Here is a 20729-nt window from a genome sequence, read left to right as displayed (position 1 = left end):
GAGCAGCCAGGGATCAGGTTACGAAAGCCAAAGCCCTGATAAAATTAAATCTGGCCAGGGATGTCAAGGACAACAAGAAAAGTTTCTATAGGTATGTCAATGATAAAAGGAGGATGAGGGAAAATGTGGGTCCCCTCCAGAATGAAATGGGTGACCTGGTTGCCCAGGATATGGAGAAGGCTGAGGTACTCAACGACTTCTTTCCCTCAGTCTTCACTGGCAAGTGCTTGAGCCACACTGCCCAGGTCACAGAAGGCAAAGGCAGGGACTGGGAGAATGCAGAACCGCCCACTGTAGGAGAAGATCAGGTTCGAGACCATCTAAGGAACCTGAAGGTGCACAAGTCCATGGGACCTGATGAGATGCATCCGTGGGTCTTGAGGGAACTGACGGATGAAGTGGCCAGGCCACTCGCCCATCATATTTGAGAAGTCCTGGCAGTCTGGCAAAGTTCCCACTGACTGGAAAAGGGGAAACATAACCCCCATTTTTAAGACGGGAAAAAAGGAAGACCCAGGGAACTAGAGGCCAGTCAGTCTCACCTCCGTGCCTGGCAAGATCATGGAGCAGACCCTTCTGGAGACTATGCTCAGGCACATGGAAAACAAGGAGGTGATTGGTGACAGCCAACATGGCTTCACTAAGGGCAAATCGTGCCTGACAAATTTGGTGGCCTTCTGTGATGGGGTTACAGCGTTGGTGGATAAGGGAAGGGCAACTGACATCATCTCCCTGGACTTGTGCAAGGCATTTGACACTGTCCCGCATGACATACTTGTCTCTAAATTGGAGAGACATGGATTCAATGGATGGCCCACTCGGTGGATAAGGGATTGGCTGGATGGTCACACTCCAAGAGTTGTGGTCAACGGCTCAATGTCCAAGGGGAGATCAGGGACGAGTGGTGTCCCTCAGGGGTCAGTACTGGGACCGTCACTGTTCAATATTTTTGTTAGCGACATGGACAGTGGGATCGAGTGCACCCTCAGCAAGTTTGCTGACAACACCAAGCTGTGTGGTGTGGTCGACATGCTGGAGGGAAGGGATGCCATCCAGAGGGACCTTGACAGGCTGGAGAGGTGGGCTCGTGCAAACCGCATGAAGTTCAACAAGGCCACGTGCAAGGTCCTGCATGTGGGTCAGGGCAATCCCAAACACGACTGTAGGCTGGGCGAGGAATGGATTGAGAACAGCCCCGAGGAGAAGGACTTGGGGGTATTGATTGATGAGAAGCTCAACATGAGCCAGCAGTGTGCGCTTGCAGCCCAGAAAGCCAACCGTGTCCTGGGCTGCATCAAAAGAAGTGTGACCAGCAGGTCAAGGGAGGTGATCCTGCCCCTCTACTCTGCTCTTGTGAGACCCCACCTGGAGTACTGCATCCAGCTCTGGGGGCCCCAGTACAGGAGAGACATGGAGCTGTTGGAGGGAGCCCAGAGGGCCACAAAGCTGATCAGAGGGCTGGAGCACCTCTCCTATATGAGGACAGGCTGAGAGAGTTGGGGTTGTTCAGCCTGGAGAAAAGAAGGCTCTGGGGAGATCTAATTGCAGCTTTCCAGTACCTGAAGGGGGCCTACAGGAAAGCTGGGGAGGGACTGTTTATCAGGGAGTGTAGTGACAGGACAAGGGGTAATGGGTTTAAGCTGAAGGAGGGTCGATTTCGATTAGATGTTAGGAAGAAATTCTTTACTGTGAGGGTGGTGAGGCACTGGAACAGGTTGCCCAGAGATGTTGTGGATGCCCCATCCCTGGAAGTGTTCAAGGCCAGGTTGGATGAGGCTTTGGGCAACGTGGTCTACTGGAGGGTGTCCCTGCCCATGTGAGGGGGGTTGGAACTGGATGATCTTTAAGGTCCCTTCCAACCCAAACCGTTCTATCATTCTATGAAGGGGCAGGCAACTCAGGAGGACTATAAGGATGTCGTGAGGCTATGCAGGGAGAAAATTGGAAGGGCCAAAGCCCAGCTAGCAGTTAATCTGGCTACTGCCAATAAAGACAATTGAAAAATGTTTCTGTAAATACAGTAGCAACAAAAGGAGGGCTAAGGAGAATCTCCTTCCTTTTTTGGATGCGGAGGGAAACATAATGAGAAAGGATGAGGAAAAGGCTGAGGTACTTAATGCCTTCTTTGCCTCAGTCTTTAGCAGTAAGACCAGTTGTTCTCTGGGTACCCAGCCCCCTGAGCTGGAAGACAGGGACAGGGAGCAGAATGAAGCCCCCATAATCCAAGGGGAAATGGTTAGCGACCTGCTACACCAGTTAGACACACACAAGTCTATGGGGACAGATGGGATCCACCCAAGGGTACTGAGGGAGCTGGTGGAAATGCTCACCAAGCCACTTTCCATCTTTCATCAGCAGTCCTGGCTAACTGGGGAGGTCCCGGTTGACTGCATGTTAGGCAATGTGACATCCATCCACAAGAAGGGCTGGAAGGAGGATTAGAGGAACTACAGGCTTGTCAGTCTGACCTCGGTGCCGGGGAAGGTTATGGAGCAGATTATCTTGAGTGCCATCAGGTGGCACGTACAAGATAACCAGGGGATCAGGCCCAGTCAGCATGGGTTTATGAAAGGCAGGTCCTGCTTGACTAACCTGATCTCCTTCTATGACAAGGTGACCCACTTAGTGGATGAGGGAAAGGCTGTGACTGTTGTCTACCTGGACTTTAGTAAAGCCTTTGACACCATTTCCCACAGCATTCTCCTGGAGAAATTGGCTGCTCATGGCTTGGACAGGTGTACTCTCCACTGGGTAAAAAATTGGCTGGATGATTGGGCCCAAGGAATTGTGCTGAATGGAGTTAAATCCAGTTGGCAGCCAGTCACAAGTGGTGTTCTTTAAGGGCTCAGTATTGGGGTCAGTTTTGCTTAATATCTTTATCAATGATCTGGACGTGGGGATTGAGTGCACTCTCAGTAAATTTGCAGATGACACCAAGTTGGGCAGAAGTGTTGATCTGCTTGAGGGTAGGAAGGCTCTACAGAGGGATCTGGACAGGCTGGATTGATGACCTGAGGCCAACTGTGCTGAGGTTCAATAAGGCTAAGTGCCAGGTCCTGCACTTGGATCACAACAACCCCATGCACCACTACAGGCTTGGGGAAGAGTGGCTGGAAAGCTGCCCTGCAGAAAAGGACCTGGGAGTGTTGGTCGATAGCCAGCTTAATATCACCCAGCAGTGTGCCCAGGTGGCCAAGAAGGCCAACAGCATCCTGGCTTGTATCAGGAATAGTGTGGCCAGCAGGAGTAGGGAAGTAATTGTCCCCCTGTATTTGGCACTGTTGAGGCTGCACCTCGAGTACTGCTGTTGTGGTTTAACCCTGGCCGGCAGCTAATCACCACACAGCTGCTCGCTCACTCCCCCCAAGGCGGCATGGGGGAGAGAATAAGAAGAGTGAAAATGAGAAAACTTGTGGGTTGAGATAAGACAGTTTAACAGGTAAAGCAAAAGCCGCAGACACTCAAAGCAAAGCAAGGAATTCATTCACCACTTCCCATGGGCAGGCAGGTGTTCAGCCATCTCCAGGAAAGCAGGGCTCCATCACACATAACAGTTACTTGGGAAGACAAACATCATCACTCCAAACGTCACCCCCCCCCCCCCCGCCCTTCCTTCTTCTTCCCCCAGTCCCTTATATGCTGAGCATGACGTCATATGGTATGGAATATCCCTTTGGTCAGTTGGGGTCAGCTGTCCCAGCTGTGTCCCCTCCCAACTTCTTGAGCACCCCCAGCCTACTTGCTGGTGAGACAATGTGAGAAGCAGAAAAATGCCTTGACTTTGTGTAAGCACTGCTCAGCAATAAGAAAAACATCTCTGTATTATCAACACTGTTTTCAGCACAAATCCAAGACATAGCCCCATACTAGCTACTATGAAGAAAATTAACTCGATTCCAGCTGAAATCAGGACAGCTGCGTTCATTTGTTGATCCCTCACTACAAGAAAGACATTGAGGTGCTGGAGCGTGTCCAAAGAAGGGCAACAAAGCTGCTGAAGGGTCTAGAGAACAGGTCTTATAAGGAACAGCTGAAGGAACTGGGGTTGTTTAGTCTGGAGAAGAGGAAGCTGAGGGGAGACCTTATCGCTTTCTACAACTCCCTGAAAGGAGGCCGCAGCGAGGTGGGTGTCAGTCTCTTCTCCCATGTAACAAGCAATAGGACAAGAGGAAATAGCCTCAAATTGTGCCAGGGGAGGTTTATATTGGATATTAGGAAAAAATTCTTCACCAAAAGGGTTATCAATCATTGGATCGGGCTGCCCAGGGTAGTGGTGGAGTCACCATCCCTGGAGGTATTATAAAGACGTGTAGATGTGGTGCTTAGGGACATGGTTTAGTGGTTGGACTTGGCAGTGCTAGGTTAATGGTTGGACTCAATGATCTTAAAGGTCTTTTCCAACTAAAATGGTTCTATGATTCTATGATCACATCCCCTATCATGCACCAGTCTCTGAGAAAATCGAACGATATAATGGACTGCTAAAAACTATACTGAGATCAATGGGTGGTGCAACCTTCAAACACTGGGATACACATTTAGCAAAGACCATGTGGTTTGTTAACACTGGGGGATCTGCCAGTCGAGCTGGCTTTGCCCAATCAAAACTTCCATGTACTGTAGGAGGAGATAAAGTCCCCGTAGTGCACATAAAGAATATGTGAGGGAAGACAGTCTGGGTTAATCCTGCTTCAGGCAAAGGCAAACCCATCCATGGGATTGCTTTTGCTCAAGGACCTGGGTGCATTTGGTGGGTAATGTGGAAGGATGGGGAAGTCCAATGTGTGCCTCAAGGGGATTTGATTTTGGGTGAGAATAGCCAATAAATTCAATTGTATGATGTCGATTGCTACATAATATTGCATGTCATCGCTACTATGATTGCTATATGCCATAACAGTAGTATTACAGTAGGAATCACCCAGACTAATGAAGAACGAACTTTGATGAAAACAAGCAAAGTGCAGAGGTGATGAAACCAGAACTGGCTTCAGCAACGAACACCCAGCAACTTCCTTGAGATTGACATCTTCACCCTGCAGACTGTGAGCATGGACCGCACCAGATAAATCACCTAAGAGCTCCGGATGCAGCATGCAACAATCCAACATCACACACCATCTCTCCTGCCCTGAGAGACTGTTATGACAGATAGAGTCCAAAGTGATGGATTAAATGAACTCAATGAACGTTTTAGAGGGATGGTCCATAGAGTAAGGGAATGATATCTGCGTGTGTGTGTATATATATCTGTATATATATCTCAAAGACAGGAAAAATGGTGGTGATTAATTGGAAAGTGTAGGATCTGGGCATGATGTAGATGGTATAGAGTAAGGGGTGGATAATATCCTGGTTTTCGGTTGGGACAGAGTTAATTTTCACAAGAATCTGGGAGGGGACACAGCCGGAGTAGGTGACCCAAACTAGCCAAAGGGATGTTCAATACCATATGACTTCATGCTCAGCATATCAGGGAGGGAGCTGGCTGGAGCGGGGAGGGGGGTGTCACTGCTCGGGGCTGGGCTGGGCATTAGCATCTGGACGGTGAGCAAATTGCATTGTATATCACCCACTTCATATATTCTTTTATTAGTATGGTTGTTGTTATTTTCCTCTTCCTTTGCTGTCTTAGTAAACTGTCCTTATCTCAACCCATGAGTTTTACCTTTTTCTTCTGATTCTCCTCCCAATCCCGCTGGAGGGAGGTAGGAGGGAGTGAGTGGCTGCGTGGTACTTTGTGTCTGGCTAGGGCTAAACCATAACACCATTACAATCTCCACACCTGGTCCCTTATGACCAGACCATAGGGTTTACCATTGCAATAAACTCCTCCCCTTGCCCCTGCTCCAGCTTGGACTTATCCACAGACTGCAGTCCCTTAGGGATCTATCTGCTTCAAGTGGAGCCTTATCTGTGAGCCACAATCTCTCCAGGGGTATACCTGCTGTGGCATAGACTTATCCACAGCCACAGTCGCTTCAAGGTGCACCTGTTCCAGCGTGGCCTTCTCCATGGGCCACAATGCCTTCGGAGATATACCTGCTCCAGCATGGCCTTACCCACAGCCACAGTCCCTTCAGAAGTATACCTGCTCCAACATGGCCTTACCCATGGCTGCAGTCCCTCCAGGGGAGTACCTGCCCTGCCGTGGGCTCATCCATGGCCACACACTTTCAGTTGCTCCAGCATGACCTCATGCACAGCCGCAGATCCTTCGAGGTGTACCTGCTGCAGCATGGACTTATCCTTGGCTCACAATCCCTTCAGAGGTATACCTGCTGCAGCACAAACATAACCATGGCCACAGATGCTTTGAGATACACCTGCTGTAGTGTGGACTTATTCACGACCACAGCTGCTTCGGGGTATCCTGCTCCTGCGTGAACTCATCCACAGGTCACAGTCCCTTCTACTTGAGTTCACACTGGAGTTCCAGCCTGTCCAGTACAACAGCACAAGAAGAGCAGGTGCACAGTCACTGCTGTTGTCAAAATATTCCCAGCCACAGCAGAGTAAGATGATAAGCAGTATAGCAGTACAGCGAGCAGTGAAAGCAAAAACCAATCACTATCGAGCACTAGACTCTACTACACAGTAAGGCAAACAAGCCTCATGGCAAGCACAGGAGACTGCTAATTAATAGCTGAACAGCAATAATAGGTATAAATTCAATCTAGCACATTCCAATCAAACCTGTCATTATCTCAAACCCTTCGAGCCCCACGCTGGGTGCCAAAAACAACTGTCGTGGTTTAGCCCCAGCTGGCAACTAAGCAGTACACAGCTGCTTGCTCACTCCCCCTGGTGGAATGGGGAAAGAGAATCGGAAGAGTAAATGTGAGAAAACTCATGGGCTGAGATAGAAAAAGTTTAATAATTGAACTAAAATAATAATAATAGGAAAATACCAGAGAGAGAGAAATGAAACCCAAGAAAGACAAATTATGCAAATGAAAACAATTGCTCACCACCAACCAACTGATGCTCAGCCAGTCCCTAAGCAGCGGCCCCTCTGCAACCTCCCCCCCCCAGTTTTATTGCCGAGCATGATGTCATATGGTATGGAATATCCCTTTGGTTGGTTGGGAATCAGCTGTCCTGGCTGAATCCTCTCCCAAATTCTTGTGCACCCCCAGCCTGTGTAAGCACTGCTCAGCAATAACTAAAACATCCCTGTATTATCAACATTGTTTACAGCCAAAACAGAGCCTCATACTAGCTACTATGGAAAAAATTAAGCCTATCCCAGCCAAAATCAGCAGAGAAAAGTATAACTTGAGGTCATGGGAGACAGTCCTTCACAAACTTCTCCAACGAGTCCTTCCCATGGGCTACAGTCCTTCATGAACTGCTCCAACGTGGGTCTCTCCCATAGGGTGCAGACCTTCAGGAGCAGACTGCTCCAGCGTGGGTCCCCCATGGGGTCACAAGTCCTGCCAGCAAACCTGCTCTGGCCTGGGCTCCTCTCTCCACGGGTCCACAGGTCCTGCCAGGAGCTTGCTCCAGCGTGGGCTTCCCACGGGGCCACAGCCTCCTTCAGGTGTCTTCACCTGCTCCGGCGTGGGGTCCTCCATGGGCTGCAGGTGGAATCTCTACACCCCCTCATCCTTCCTCCATGGGCTGCAGGGGGACAGCCTGCTTCACCATGGTCTTCACCACGGGCTGCAGGGGAATCTCTGCTCTGGCGCCTGGAGCCCCTCCTCCCCCTCCTTCTGCACTGACCTTGGTGTCTGCAGATGTTCTTACATCTTCTCACTCCTCTCTCTGGCTGCAAAAGCTCTCTCTAACTGTTTTTTTCCCTTCTTAAATATGTTATCACAGAGGCGCTGATTGGCTCGGCCTTGGCTAGCGGCAGGTCTGTCTTGGAGCCAGCTGGCATTGGCTTTGTCAGACACGGGAAGCTTCTAGCAGCTTCTCACAGAAGCCACCCCTGTAGCCCCCCCGCTACCAAAACCTTGCCATGCAAACCCAACACACTATGTTAAATAATCTACATTTTTTCCTTTTCTGTTTTTGGATTCTTGCAGTTAAAAGTTAAAGTTACTGTAACATATTTCATATGACACTGTAGAATGTCTGCTAAAGTTATGTCTGTAGTAGTTTATATGGTTGCAGTTTTTTCCATCTGTAAATGACCCGTGTACTTGAAATGCAAAAAGTTATGGTCTGGCTTTTTCTGGTACCTACTTAGCTATTCTTACTCTGTTCACTGTGTACGATCGCACTATATATAGAGATTCTGGTTTAGTATTATTTTTAATAATTATTTTGCCCCACACACACCCCTCCTTCCAAAAAAACCCCAGAAACAGAATCTTGCTTCTAGATAGGCAAAGGATGAAGGAAGAAGAGAGGAACAAAATATCTTTGTGTAGAATTCTGCTGAAAATTTTAAGCAAGATGTGATTAAGGGATAGTATTGCTCCATTATGTAATTTCACTTTCCTTTTGAAATTAATAGCTTGCTTTAATTTACCATCTCCCAAGCTACGTATTCAATAGAAACACCTTCATGGCATCTAGAGGAAGGATCTACTACAGAAAATGTTTTCCAATCAAAACTTCTTAATAGCATTAATATCAGCATCCCAATCTTATGAATGATAAATGAACATTAAATTGGACAATTCTGATTACTGAACAACATGCAATGGAAAAAGTGTCACAGAAAGCAGTCTCATATTTCAGGTTTCATGTAATGTTTCCAGTTTTGAAAGCAGAATATTTCAAGTTCTGCTTCTGAAATGTACAATCAATACAGAAATAGAAGTAGGTAGATAAAATGTGTGTAATTATTAAGCATCCAGAGCTGAGAAAGGTGGGCAAAATATCAAATTAAAACTTAGTTCTAAACTAGGCCAGAACATGCGGTCCTTTACCTTTTGACAAAAGTAAGCAAACTTGAATAGCAGTCAGTTTGAAAAGTTAATGTGCATAGAGGAAGATGAGTGTGAAAACGTAATGTGAAAACATTAGTGACAAACATGGTGCCTTTTGTTCTAGCTAAAAATTAAAATAATTCAAAATGCTAGGTTTGGCGATGCAAGTTGCCTTTAGTTTCTATGGCATACATACTTTAGTAAGTGAATCAACATAAAAATTGCTTTTAATCATATCTCTCTCCCCCTGCTCCTCAAGGGCATTTTCTGTTCACATTCAAAAAAAATCAGCTGTCTCACAGGTTAATTAATATTAAATTTTTTGGAACATAATGTGGTGGGTTGACCCTGGCTGGGGGCCAGGTGCCCACCAGAGCCGCTCTATCACTCCCCTCCTTCACTAGACAGGGGAGAAAAAGTACAATGAAAAGCTTATAGGTCGAGATAAGGACAGGGAGAGATTACTCACCAAATATTGTCACAGGCAAAACAGACTGAACTGAGAGAGGGAATTCATCTAATTTATTACTAAGCAAAACAGAGTAGAGGAGTGAGAAGTAAAATCAAATCTTAAAACACCTCCCCCCACCCCTCCCATCTTCCCGGGCTCAACTTCACTCCCGGCTTCAACCTCCACCCCCCCATCAGCGGCACTGGGGGACAGGGAATGGGGGTTACGGTCAGTTCATCACACGTTGTTTCTGCCGCTTCTTCATCCTCAGGGGGAGGACTCCTCTTAATCGTTCCCCTGCTCCAGCATGGAGTCCCTCTCACGGGAGACAGTCCTCCAGTAACTTCTCCAATGTGAGTCTCTCCCACAGGCTACAGTCCTTCACGAACTGCTCCAGTGTGGGTCTCTCCCATGGGGTGCAGACCTTCAGGAGTAGACTGCTCCAGCATGGGTTCCCCACAGGGTCACAAGTCCTGCCAGCAAACCTGCTCTGGCGTGGGCTCCTCTCTCCACGGGTCCACAGGTCCTGCCAGGAGCTTGCTCCAGCGCGGGCTTCCCACAGGCCACAGCCTCCTTCAGGTGTCTCCACCTGCTCCAGCATGGGGTCCTCCACGGGCTGCAGGTGGAATCTCTACACCCCCTCATCCTTCCTCCATGGGCTGCAGCAGGACAGCCTGCTTCACCATGGTCTTCCCCATGGGCTGCAGGGGGATCTCTGCTCTGGTGCCTGGAGCCCCTCCTCCCCCTCCTTCTGCACTGACCTTGGTGTCTGCAGAGTTTCTTACATCTTCTCACTCCTCTCTCCGGCTGCAAAAGCACCCCTAGGTTGTTTTTTTCCCCCTTTCTTAAAAATGTTATCACAGAGGTGCTGATTGGCTTGGCCTTGGCCAGCGGTGGGTCTGTCTTGGAGCCGGCTGGCATTGGCTCTATCAGATACAGGGGAAGCTTCTAGCAGCTTCTCACAGAAGCCACCCCTGTAGACCCGCCCCCCCCGCCACTACCAAAACCTTGCCACGCAAACCCAGCACACCTAAAAATAGCAAAGCAAAGAATACTGTCTGGAATTAAATCAAGCAACCTTGATCAAACAATTAACTCATCCTCTATTAAATCAATATTTGCTGATGCTTATATTGGAGCTAGTTCCAGTAGTTGGAATTACAGCTCCTGATTTAGAATGTTTCTTAGTAGTAATTAGGCTGCTGTCTTTCCCTAGTACTACTTTTCAGAGCTAGTATTTGGCTAACTTGTAGGAACTGGCCTAGGTGATACCTACACTACAGATCAACCCAGTACTATTCTGTCCATCTTCAGCAGCACTTTTAGTACAGAACTTAACTGTGACAAATTAGGAATTAATTTGCTTTGATGTGTTAACGTGACCAAGAAACTCTCTACAAGACCTTTGTTCTCTTTTCATTTGTATAATATTCTTTCCTTCGCTGCCAGTTGCTCTGCTTCCATTGCTGTAACCACCCCCACAGGGCATTGGCCACCATCCATGACTCAGTATAGAGGTAGAGCACCAGCCACTGTTCTCTTTCAGCAATGTCTAAAGCCAGCTGGATGGCTTTCACCTCTGCAAACTGGCTCGATTCACCTTCTCCTTCAGCAGCTTCTGTGACTTGTCATGTAGGATTCCATACAGCAGCCTTCCACCTTCGATGCTTTCCCATGATGCGACAGGACCCATCAGTGAAGAGGGCATATGGCTTCTCATCTTCTGGTAGTTTATTATACGGTGGGGCTTCTTCAGCACGTGTCACCTCCTCCTCTGGCGACATTCCGAAATCTTTCCCTTCTGGCCAGTCCGTGATCACTTCGAGAATTCCTGGACGATTGGGGTTTCCTATTCAAGCCCGTTGTGTAATCAGTGCGACCCACTTACTCTATGTAGCATTGGTTGCGTGATGTGTAGAGGGGACCCTCTCTTTGAACATCCAGCCCAGCACTGGCAGTCGGGGTGCCAAGAGGAGCTGTGCTTCAGTACCAATCACTTGTGAAGCAGCTCGAACCCCTTCATAGGCTGCCAATATCTCCTTTTCTGTTGGAGCGTAGCAAGCCTCGGATCCTCTATATCCCCGACTCCAAAACCCCAGGGGTCGACCTCGAGTCTCCCCTGGTGCTTTCTGCCAGAGACTCCAGGTAGGGCCATTCTCCCCAGCTGCAGTGTACAGCATATTCTTTACATGTGGTCCTGCTCAGACTGGCCCAAGGGCCACCACATCAAGTATTTCCTGTTTCATTTGTTCAAAGGCTTGTCGTTGCTCAGGGCCCCATTTGAAATCATTCTTCTTCCGGGTTACATGGTAGAGAGGGCTTACTATCAGACTGTAATTCAGAATGTGCATTCTCCAGAAACCCACAATGCTTAAGAAAGCCTGTGTTTCCTTTCTGTTGGTAGGTGGAGACATGACTGCTATTTTGCTGATAATATTCACTGGGATATGAGAACGCCCATCTTGCCATCTTATTCCTAAAAACTGGATTTCCTGCGCAGGCCCCTTCACCTTACTTCGCTTTATGGCGAAGCCAGCCTGCAGCAGGGTTTGGAGTATTTTCCCTTTCTCAGAGACGACTTCTGCTGAGTTGCCCCATACGATGATGTCATCAATGTATTGCAGGTGCTCTGGGGCTTCACCCTTTTCCAGTGCAGCCTGGATCAGTCCATGGCCAATGGCGGGGCTGTGTTTCCATCCCTGGTGCAGAGAATTCCAGGTGTACTGGACGTCCCTCCAAGTGAAGGCAAACTGTGGCCTGCACTCTGCCGCCAAAGGGATCGAGAAAAATGCATTAGCCATATCAATTGTGGCGTACCACTTGGCTGCCTTTGACTCCAGTTCATATTGAAGTTCCAGCATGTCTGGCACGGCAGCACTCATGGGCGGCGTGACCTCATTCAGGCGATGACAGTCTACTGTCAGCCTCCACTCTCCATTGGACTTCCGCACTGGCCATATGGGACTGTTAAAGGGTGAGTGGGTTCTGCTGATCACTCCCTGACCCTCCAGTTGACAAATCATCTTATGGATGGGAATCAGGTAGTCTCTGTTGGTGTGATATTGCCACTGGTTCACTGTTGTGGTAGCGATTGGCACCTGTTGCTCTTCAACCCTCAGCAACCCCACAACAGAAGGGTCCTCCAAGAGACCGGGTAAAGTAGACAATGGTTCAATTTCCTCCATCTCCAAGGCAGCTATTCCAAAAGCCCACCGGTAGCCTTTTGGGTCTTTGAAATACCCTCTCCGGAGGTAGTCTATGCCCAGGATGCACGGAGCCTCTGGGCCAGTCACAATGGGGTGCTTTTGCCACTCATTCCCAGTTAGACTCACTTCAGCCTCCAACAGAGTCAACTGTTGGGATCTCCTTGTCACTCCAGAAATACAGATGGGTTCTGCCCCTTCATAGTTCGATGGCATTAGGGTACACTGTGCACCCGTGTCCACTAGGGCCTTGTACTCCTGTGGGTCCAATGTGCAAGGCCATTGGATCCACACACTCCAATAAACCCGATTGTCCCTTTCCTCCACCTGCCTGGAGGCAGGGCCCCTCTAATCCTCCTCATCATACTTGCTACTCACTTCTTGCAAAAATGACTTAGAAGTCCCTTCAAGAGGATCATAAGTGCGATCTGGCCTTTCACTTGGTCTGGGGGGCTGCCCGGTGGAAACTGGAGCAGCATTTTTCCTGGAAGAATCCCTTTTTATGACTGTTTTGCCTTGTAGCTCACGTACTCGTGCCCGCAGGGTTGAGGTAGGCTTTCCATCCCATTTCCTCATGTCTTCTCCGTGGTCACGCAGATAAAACCACAGGATACCTCGTGTTGTGTACCCTCTATATCCCCTCTCTGGAGCAGAGGAATGCTAAATAGTGGTCTCCACAAGTGTAAGGAGTAAGACATATCGTGTTTGAGTTGCTGGACCTCCCGGGACAGTTTCTCTACAGCCAAGATGAGGAAGGAAGAGAGACTCTCTTAATACTGCCAGAGTTGGCCGGCCACTTTGTCGACTGTTGGCGCCTCTTCACCTTTGCCAGTCTATTACTGCCAGTGAGTTAGCATACAATGATGATAGAATCCGCCTGCCACGGGCAGAGACACCCTCCACTAGACCACGTTGCCCAAAGCCTCATCCAACCTGGCCTTAAACACTTCCAGGGAGGGGGCATCCACAACCTCTCTGGGCAACCTGTTCCAGTGCCTCACCACCCTCACAGTAAAGAAACTCTTCCTAACATCTAATATAAATCGACCCTCCTTCAGCTTAAACCCATTACCCCTTGTCCTGTCACTACACTCCCTCATAAACAGTCCCTCACCAGCTTTCCTGTAGGCCCCCTTCAGATATTGGAAGGCCGCAATTATATCTCCCCTGAGCCTTCTCTTCTCCAGGCTGAACAACCCCAACTCTCTCAGCCTATCCTCATAGGAGAGGTGCTCCAGCCCTCTGATCAGCTTTGTGGCCCTCCTCTGGACTCCCTCCAACAGCTCCATGTCTCTCCTGTACTGGGGCCCCCAGAGCTGGATGCAGTACTCCAGGTGGGGTCTCACAAGAGCAGAGTAGAGGGGCAGGATCACCTCCCTTGACCTGCTGGTCACACCTCTTTTGATGCAGCCCAGGACACAGTTGGCTTTCTGGGGTGCAAGTGCACACTGCTGGCTCATGTTGAGCTTCTCATCAATCAATACCCCCAAGTCCTTCTCCTCGGGGCTGTTCTCAATCCATTCCCCACCCAGCCTATAGTCATGTTTGGGATTGCTCTGACCCACATGCAGGACCTTGCACTTGGCCTTGCTGAACTTCATGCGGTTCGCATGAGCCCACCTCTCCAGCCTGTCAAGGTCCCTCTGGATGGCATCCCTTCCCTCCAGCGTGTCGACTACACCACACAGCTTGGTGTCGTCAGCAAACTTGCTGAGGGTGCACTCGATCCCACTGTCCATGTTGCCGACAAAGATGTTGAACAGTGCCAGTCCCAGTACCGACCCCAGAGGAACGCCACTCGTCCCTGATCTCCACTTGGACATTGAGCCGTTGACCACAACTCTTGGAGGGCGACCATCCAGCCAATTCCTTATCCACCAAGTGGGCCATCCATCGAATCCATGTCTCTCCAATTTGGAGGGAAGGATGTCGTGCGGAACAGTGTCAAATGCCTTGCACAAGTCCAGGGAGATGACGTCTGCCGCTCTTCCCTTATCCACTGATGCTGTAACCCCATCATAGAAGGCCACCAAATTTGTCAGGCACGATTTGCCCTTAGTGAAGCCGTGTTGGCTGTCACCAATCACCTCCTTATTTTCCATGTGCCTGAGCATAGTCTCCAGGAGGGTCTGCTCCATGATCTTGCCAGGCACGGAGGTGAGACTGACCGGCCTCTAGTTCCCTGGGTCTTCCTTTTTTCCCTTCTTAAAAATGGGGGTTATGTTTCCCCTTTTCCAGTCAGCGGGAACTTCATCGGATTGCCAGGACTTCTCAAAGATGATGGAGAGTGGCCTGGCCACTTCATCCGTCAGTTCCCACAAGACCCGCGGATGCATCTCATCAGGTCCCATGGACTTGTGCACCTTCAGGTTCCTTAGATGGTCTCGAACCTGATCTTCTCCTACAGTGGGCGGTTCTGCATTCTCCCAGTCCCTGCCTTTGCCTTCTGTGACCTGGGCAGTGTGGCTCAAGCACTTGCCAGTGAAGACTGAGGCAAAGAAGTCGTTGAGTACCTCAGCCTTCTCCATATCCTGGGCAACCAGGTCACCCATTTCATTCTGGAGGGGACCCACATTTTCCCTCATCCTCCTTTTATCACTAACATACCTATAGAAACTTTTCTTGTTGTCCTTGACATCCCTGGCCAGATTTAATTCTATCAGGGCTTTGGCTTTCGTAACCTGATCCCTGGCTGCTCGGACAGTTTCTCTGTATTCCTCCCAGGCTACCTGCCCTTGCTTCCACCCTCTGTAGGCTTCCTTTTTTTGTTTGACTTTGCCCAGGAGCTCCTTGTTCATCCATGGGGGCCTCTTGGTGTTTTTGCTTCACTTCCTCTTGGTTGGGATGCATCGCTCCTGAGCTTGGAGGAGGTGACCCTTGAATATTAGCCAGCTGTCTTGGGCCCCTCTTCCTTCCAGGGCTTTGTCCCATGGTATTCTACCAAGCAGGTCCCTGAAGAGGCCAAAGTCTGCTCTCCTGAAGTCCAGTGTAGTGAGCTTGCTGTGCGCTCTCCTCGCTGCCCTGAGGCTCTTGAACTCCGCCATTTTGTGGTCACTGCAGCCGAGGCTGCCCTTGAGCTTGACATCCCCTACCAGGCCCTCCTTGTTGGTGAGAACAAGGTCCGGCATGGCACCTCTCCTCGTGGGCTCCTCTATCACCTGGAGGAGGAAGTTGTCATCAACACATTCCAGGAACTTCATGGATTGCTTGTGTTCTGCTGCGTTGTCCCTCCAACAGATGTCGGGGTGGTTGAAGTCCCCCATAAAGACCAGGGCTTGTGAACATTAGGCTGCTCATGATGGTGTGCTCCATTTAAACTTCCACCAGATGAGTCGGGTAAATTTGACTTCATCAGGATTGGTGGGTAACTGCGCATTGTCCGGGTCATCATAAACCATCGCCCACACAGCTCATTCCCTCAGGTACTGCATACCTCTCTCCATGGGGGTCCACTTGCCTGGCCAACGTATATCATCTTCTCTGAAGGGATACCTTTCCCTCACACTTGACAGGAGTCGCCTCCAGAGGCTGAGGGCTTGTGTCTTTTTCCCAATTGCCTTGTCAATGCCCCCTTCCCTAGACAGGGATCCGAGCTGTTTGGCCTCCGTACCCTCCACTTCCAGGCTACTGGCCCCATTATCCCAGCATCAGAGCAGCCAGGTGACGATGTGCTCTCCTGGATGGCAGCTGAAATCTTTTCTCATATCTCACAGCTCCCTCAGGGACAGGGAGCGGGTGATTACCTCTGGTTCTGGCTCTTCCTCCTGTTCTCGTGATCATCCCAGTTCATCATCATGTTTCACTAAGAGAACCAGTTTCCTTGTGTATTTCTTTTTGTGTATAGGGACGACTGATACTGGTATGGGTTGATCTTTTGGCTTGGCTACAGTGCTTGTTGCAGGGGTTTGGGTAGCTGCCGTGCCTTTGGGTCTGTTCTCTCTCTCTCTCCCTCTGGATGGTGCTGTCTACTATCAAGCAGTGTTTGATAGATAGTGGCCAGGGCCCAGCACAGCACAGTAAGTTGTGTCTCCTTCGAATACCCACAGCATTTCCCTTTCAAATAGTCTACCATTTTATCAGGGTCTTGCAGTTGTTCAGGAGTGAATCTCCAAACCCTTGGGGGTGAAAAGGTCTCTAGATACCTGCCCATACTCTCCCACATGCCATGCCAGCCCTGACTATTCAGCCTCAGGGAAGATCTCTGGGTGATATTCTTAAAACAACTTTTGCTAACCCTGAACAGGACTTGGAAAACATGTAGGAAACCTAGCAATAGGAATATACTGGCCTGAACATTCCCAGGGTATTCAAAATTCTCAAAAATTGTTGTAACCAACCAAAAGGGAAAAGGGGAGGTGAAAGAGTGGTAGAAGGTATCCCCCCTGCCTTCCCCATAGATTGGGTGCAATTATTAATCAGTTCTGAGATATGTTGTCCAAGGTATGGGCATGACAGCAATGCTACATACAAATACCAGTTTAGACTCATGACCATCAATGTTATCTTATCATAAGTCGATATCACAGTGTACAACAAAATGAGAATACGAACCCCTCTCCCAGAGGTGATAAACAGCACCGCAGGGATTACATAAACACGGTTTTACTAACCAGAGCCATGTGACCAAACAGAACATCATTATGACCAGCGACTGTTTCAATAACATTATAAATGCTTATAACAATTTTGTTTTAACACACTTGGGTCAGACTTGTCGTTATCACAACCCCTTGAGCCCCACGTTGGGCGCCAAAAAGGACTGATGTGGTTTAGCCCCAGCTGGCAGCTGAGCACCACGCGCCGCTCGCTCACCCCCCCCCCCCCCCCCCCCCCGGCGGGATGGGGAGGAAAAGAGAAAAACAACAGCAAAGCCTCGAGGGTTGGGATAAGGGAAGTTTACTGGGACAGCAAGGGAGAGGGAAACAATCAACAACAGTACTGATAATGGAATATTCACAATGGGTGATAACAGAAAGCAATTTATCGATCCGACAACCAACTGACTGGACCCACGCTCAGACCATCCCGGAGCCGCACTGAATGCACCCCTGCCCAACTAGCCCCCTTTTATGGTGAGCATGACATCACATGGTATGGAATAGCCCCCTGGCCAGCTTGCCTCACCTGTCCTGGCTACTTGTGAAAATTAACTCTATCCTAGTCAGAACCAGGACAATTACCCTTGAATCTACACTTGTTAGCAAAAAGCATCCTACTCCCAAATATGGATTCATTATTAGGATTAAAAGATGGATTCTTTTCCCTTTGAAAAAATAAGGCCATAAAGAAAATTGCTATAATGTAAATTATAGAACTGTTACTTTTGTCTATAACTCCCACACCAGCATCAAGGTAAATGGAGAAAATACTCTAGGGAACACAAGACTATGAGGCTACTGTGTTATTTGGGAATTTTACTTTTCATTATTTTGTACGAAAATTAGTATGGGAAATATTGCATTTAATGGCATGACATGGAGTTGTGATCAGGAAAAAAACAAAACAAAGAAACCATTTTGGGATCATAGTTTGTGAACCTGAAAGTGCTTTTTATTTTCATTTACATGTGATGATAACTTTTTTTCAGAGTTACTGCTAAGAAGAATATCCGTCATTTTTTGGTGCAGGTGCAGTGGTGGTATTTAGTAGTGAATAGGAAAGAGGAAAGGCCACATGACTATAGCAGCCAATATAGGTCACTCACAAAACTATGAGAGTCTGGATGGTGATGAGAAAGTCTGGCAAATGCTGATCTAAAAGTAGATAAGAGTGTTCCCTTTGCAGACATCTTAATATTATGTTTGTTTTGGCTATCTATGATGTGAGGACTTCTTTTGAGATAGATAGCTTTCTTCTCTGTACTACTGTCTTTGTTACCAGTCATCCAGATCTACAAGGCAGCTTTTTATCTATTATGTATTTGAAATGAAGTACCAGTATATAGCTTTTTTAGGATATTCTATATAGATAAGCCCAGACAGAATCTTAAATTTGTTTTTAATTTAAATTATTCTTATAACAATTATTATACATTATAGCTAAATTCAGCATTTCCTGGATGCAGGTTTTTGCAGTGGTTAAGAACCTTTTTTTTATAAAACTGTATTATAGGGCTGCAGCTTTCAGGGGTTTTTTTTGTTTTCAATGGCATAACTTTTTACCATAATAGAACCAGATTAACACAATCAATTGGTTTAATTGCAGATTGGCAAAAGAAAAAGTTATATATGAAAAAGAAGCAAAACAGCAAGAAGAAAAGATTGAAAAAATGAAAGCTGAAGCATGTGATGATTATGAAATTAAGAAGCAGGTAAACTGTCCTAAAACTTGTTTAATAAAATCCTTCTTTGATCTGATTTAATCATAGTCATCCTTAAATAAAATAATCTCCTGTACTTTTTTTCCAGACCTCTGTCAATTATAAAAGTCATAATATGCATATGTAGAAACTTCCTTTCCTCCAGAACTGTTAAATTATAAGGAGACTGGGTATGGATTGTTTAGCATTTGGTGTCAGGATGGCTATCACTCACTAACAATGGATATGGTTTAAAGTCACTATTACAGTATGATTAATTTTTTTCTTGGAAGATTCCCCATAAAGGACAGTCATTGCAGACAGTTGGCACATGCTCTTTTGGAAGGAGGAGTGTCAAGTTTCCTTGTCACTGAAAGGAGGCTTGGGTTTGGGACATTCATTTATATTCTTTACAGAAGCGTGGTATGTCTGTGTTTAACTGTGGCCTTTACATTCTTTCAGCTAAATATGTTATCTTTTAACTATGTTTTCCCAAGCATTTCACAGATGTTTTCTCTTAAATCTTCACAGAAACTGAAACTGTAAATTAAAATTATTTTCACTTGTTTCAATAGTCTGGTGACTTCGTGTTATAAAACTTACTTTTCTCCCATCTTCATTTTCAAACAATGGAATAATTGGTTAAACAAAACCCAATATAAAAATAAATGAAAACAAACTAGGAGAAATCCCTTTTAGAACAAACTAAAACAACTTTTAAAATAAGTTCAGATTTCAGTTCATGTGTGCATGTCCTGCCTTGCTTTCATTATGCTATGAGAAAGAAATACAAATAAAGAATTGTATTTATAAATCAGAGCTGTCTTCTGCCTCACCACAGACTGAGACTCCAAGATCCTATGGAAATAGTATTTCTGAAGATCTGCTGGTGTTAACAAGAACTAATCAATGCAATTCTCATTTTTAGTGTCCTCCATTCATCAGATTATTTGACTGCACTGTGGTATTTCCACAGTGACCTGGCAAAATATCATCAAAGTCAAAAACAGCAGAGGTTGGGAACTTCTGCTGTGAAATGAAATGTTACACACTACTTGAAGGTATTTTCAGAGACCAATGACAAAAGTCTTCAAAGAGAATAGTCTTGATTCATTCAGAAGTTGCCTGATCCACTTTGAAAGCAATCAATTCCTCCAATGACATCTTCACTTATTGTTCTTTTAGAGCACTTTGCATTCTGGAAGTTAATAGTTTAGGGTATAAAGAACTTGGGGGCTCAGAAAGAATGTGCATGCTTTTCATAGGATCAAATTTCTTACACTAAAGGAAATTATATAATAACATGAGAGCTTGCTCAAAAAAACATTTGGATGCAGTTAATACTTTGAGGAGTTCTTCAGGAAAAATATCTTTAGTTACACATTTTAAGAATTGATTTTAGTTAATAATTCCTAATCTGAATAACTTTATTTAAAAATATGGTTATAGACCTTATTTCAGTAATGAAAAATAGCATTTGGGGAATGGGAATGAATTCAATCATTTGAGACTAAAATAATTTTAACTTAAGTATTTGACTAAAATACTAAATTGAAAACAATTTTAATAAAAACTAAACTATTTTATACAAAACAGGTTCATACAGGTTAGAAAAAAGTATTAAAAGAATTTTGATGTATTCTATCAGATGTAAATTCTGCATATAGTTTCTGTAGAGGGTCATGAAGACCCCTGACTGGTAGCAGCAAACAATGCAGTTGTACCTCTGTGTGGATTTTTTTTTTTAATGAAGCCTTAGTTTCCACACAGTTGTAATGGTTCTCGATATATGAAGACTTTACACAGGGCTTTATCTGTAACAGAAACTTTTCACTGTAGTTGCTCATGAATGCAGACTAATGGTAGGAACCAGTAGTTTTCTGTATTTCTGTGGT

General features: G+C 46.8%; 1 protein-coding gene across 2 annotated transcripts in view; it reads left to right on the top strand.

Annotated features, from left to right (window-relative positions):
• LOC142599208 (tubulin-specific chaperone A-like) overlaps nt 1-20729 on the top strand; it is a 68810-nt gene that overhangs the window by 36424 nt on the left and 11657 nt on the right. Inside the window, exons 2-3 of one of the 2 annotated variants that reach the window (XM_075739137.1) lie at nt 4901-5213; nt 18741-18846. In XM_075739137.1, coding sequence (XP_075595252.1) covers nt 5176-5213; nt 18741-18846 — 144 coding nt within the window. In that variant the 5' untranslated portion in view covers nt 4901-5175. The remainder of the gene's footprint in view (nt 1-4900; nt 5214-18740; nt 18847-20729) is intronic. The other variant, XM_075739136.1, reaches the window with a different exon arrangement.

Source organism: Balearica regulorum, chromosome W (genome assembly GCF_011004875.1).
Source record: "Balearica regulorum gibbericeps isolate bBalReg1 chromosome W, bBalReg1.pri, whole genome shotgun sequence".
Taxonomy (NCBI): domain Eukaryota; kingdom Metazoa; phylum Chordata; class Aves; order Gruiformes; family Gruidae; genus Balearica; species Balearica regulorum.
Note: the sequence above shows the minus strand (reverse complement) of the source record. Positions and strands in the feature narration are given on the sequence as shown.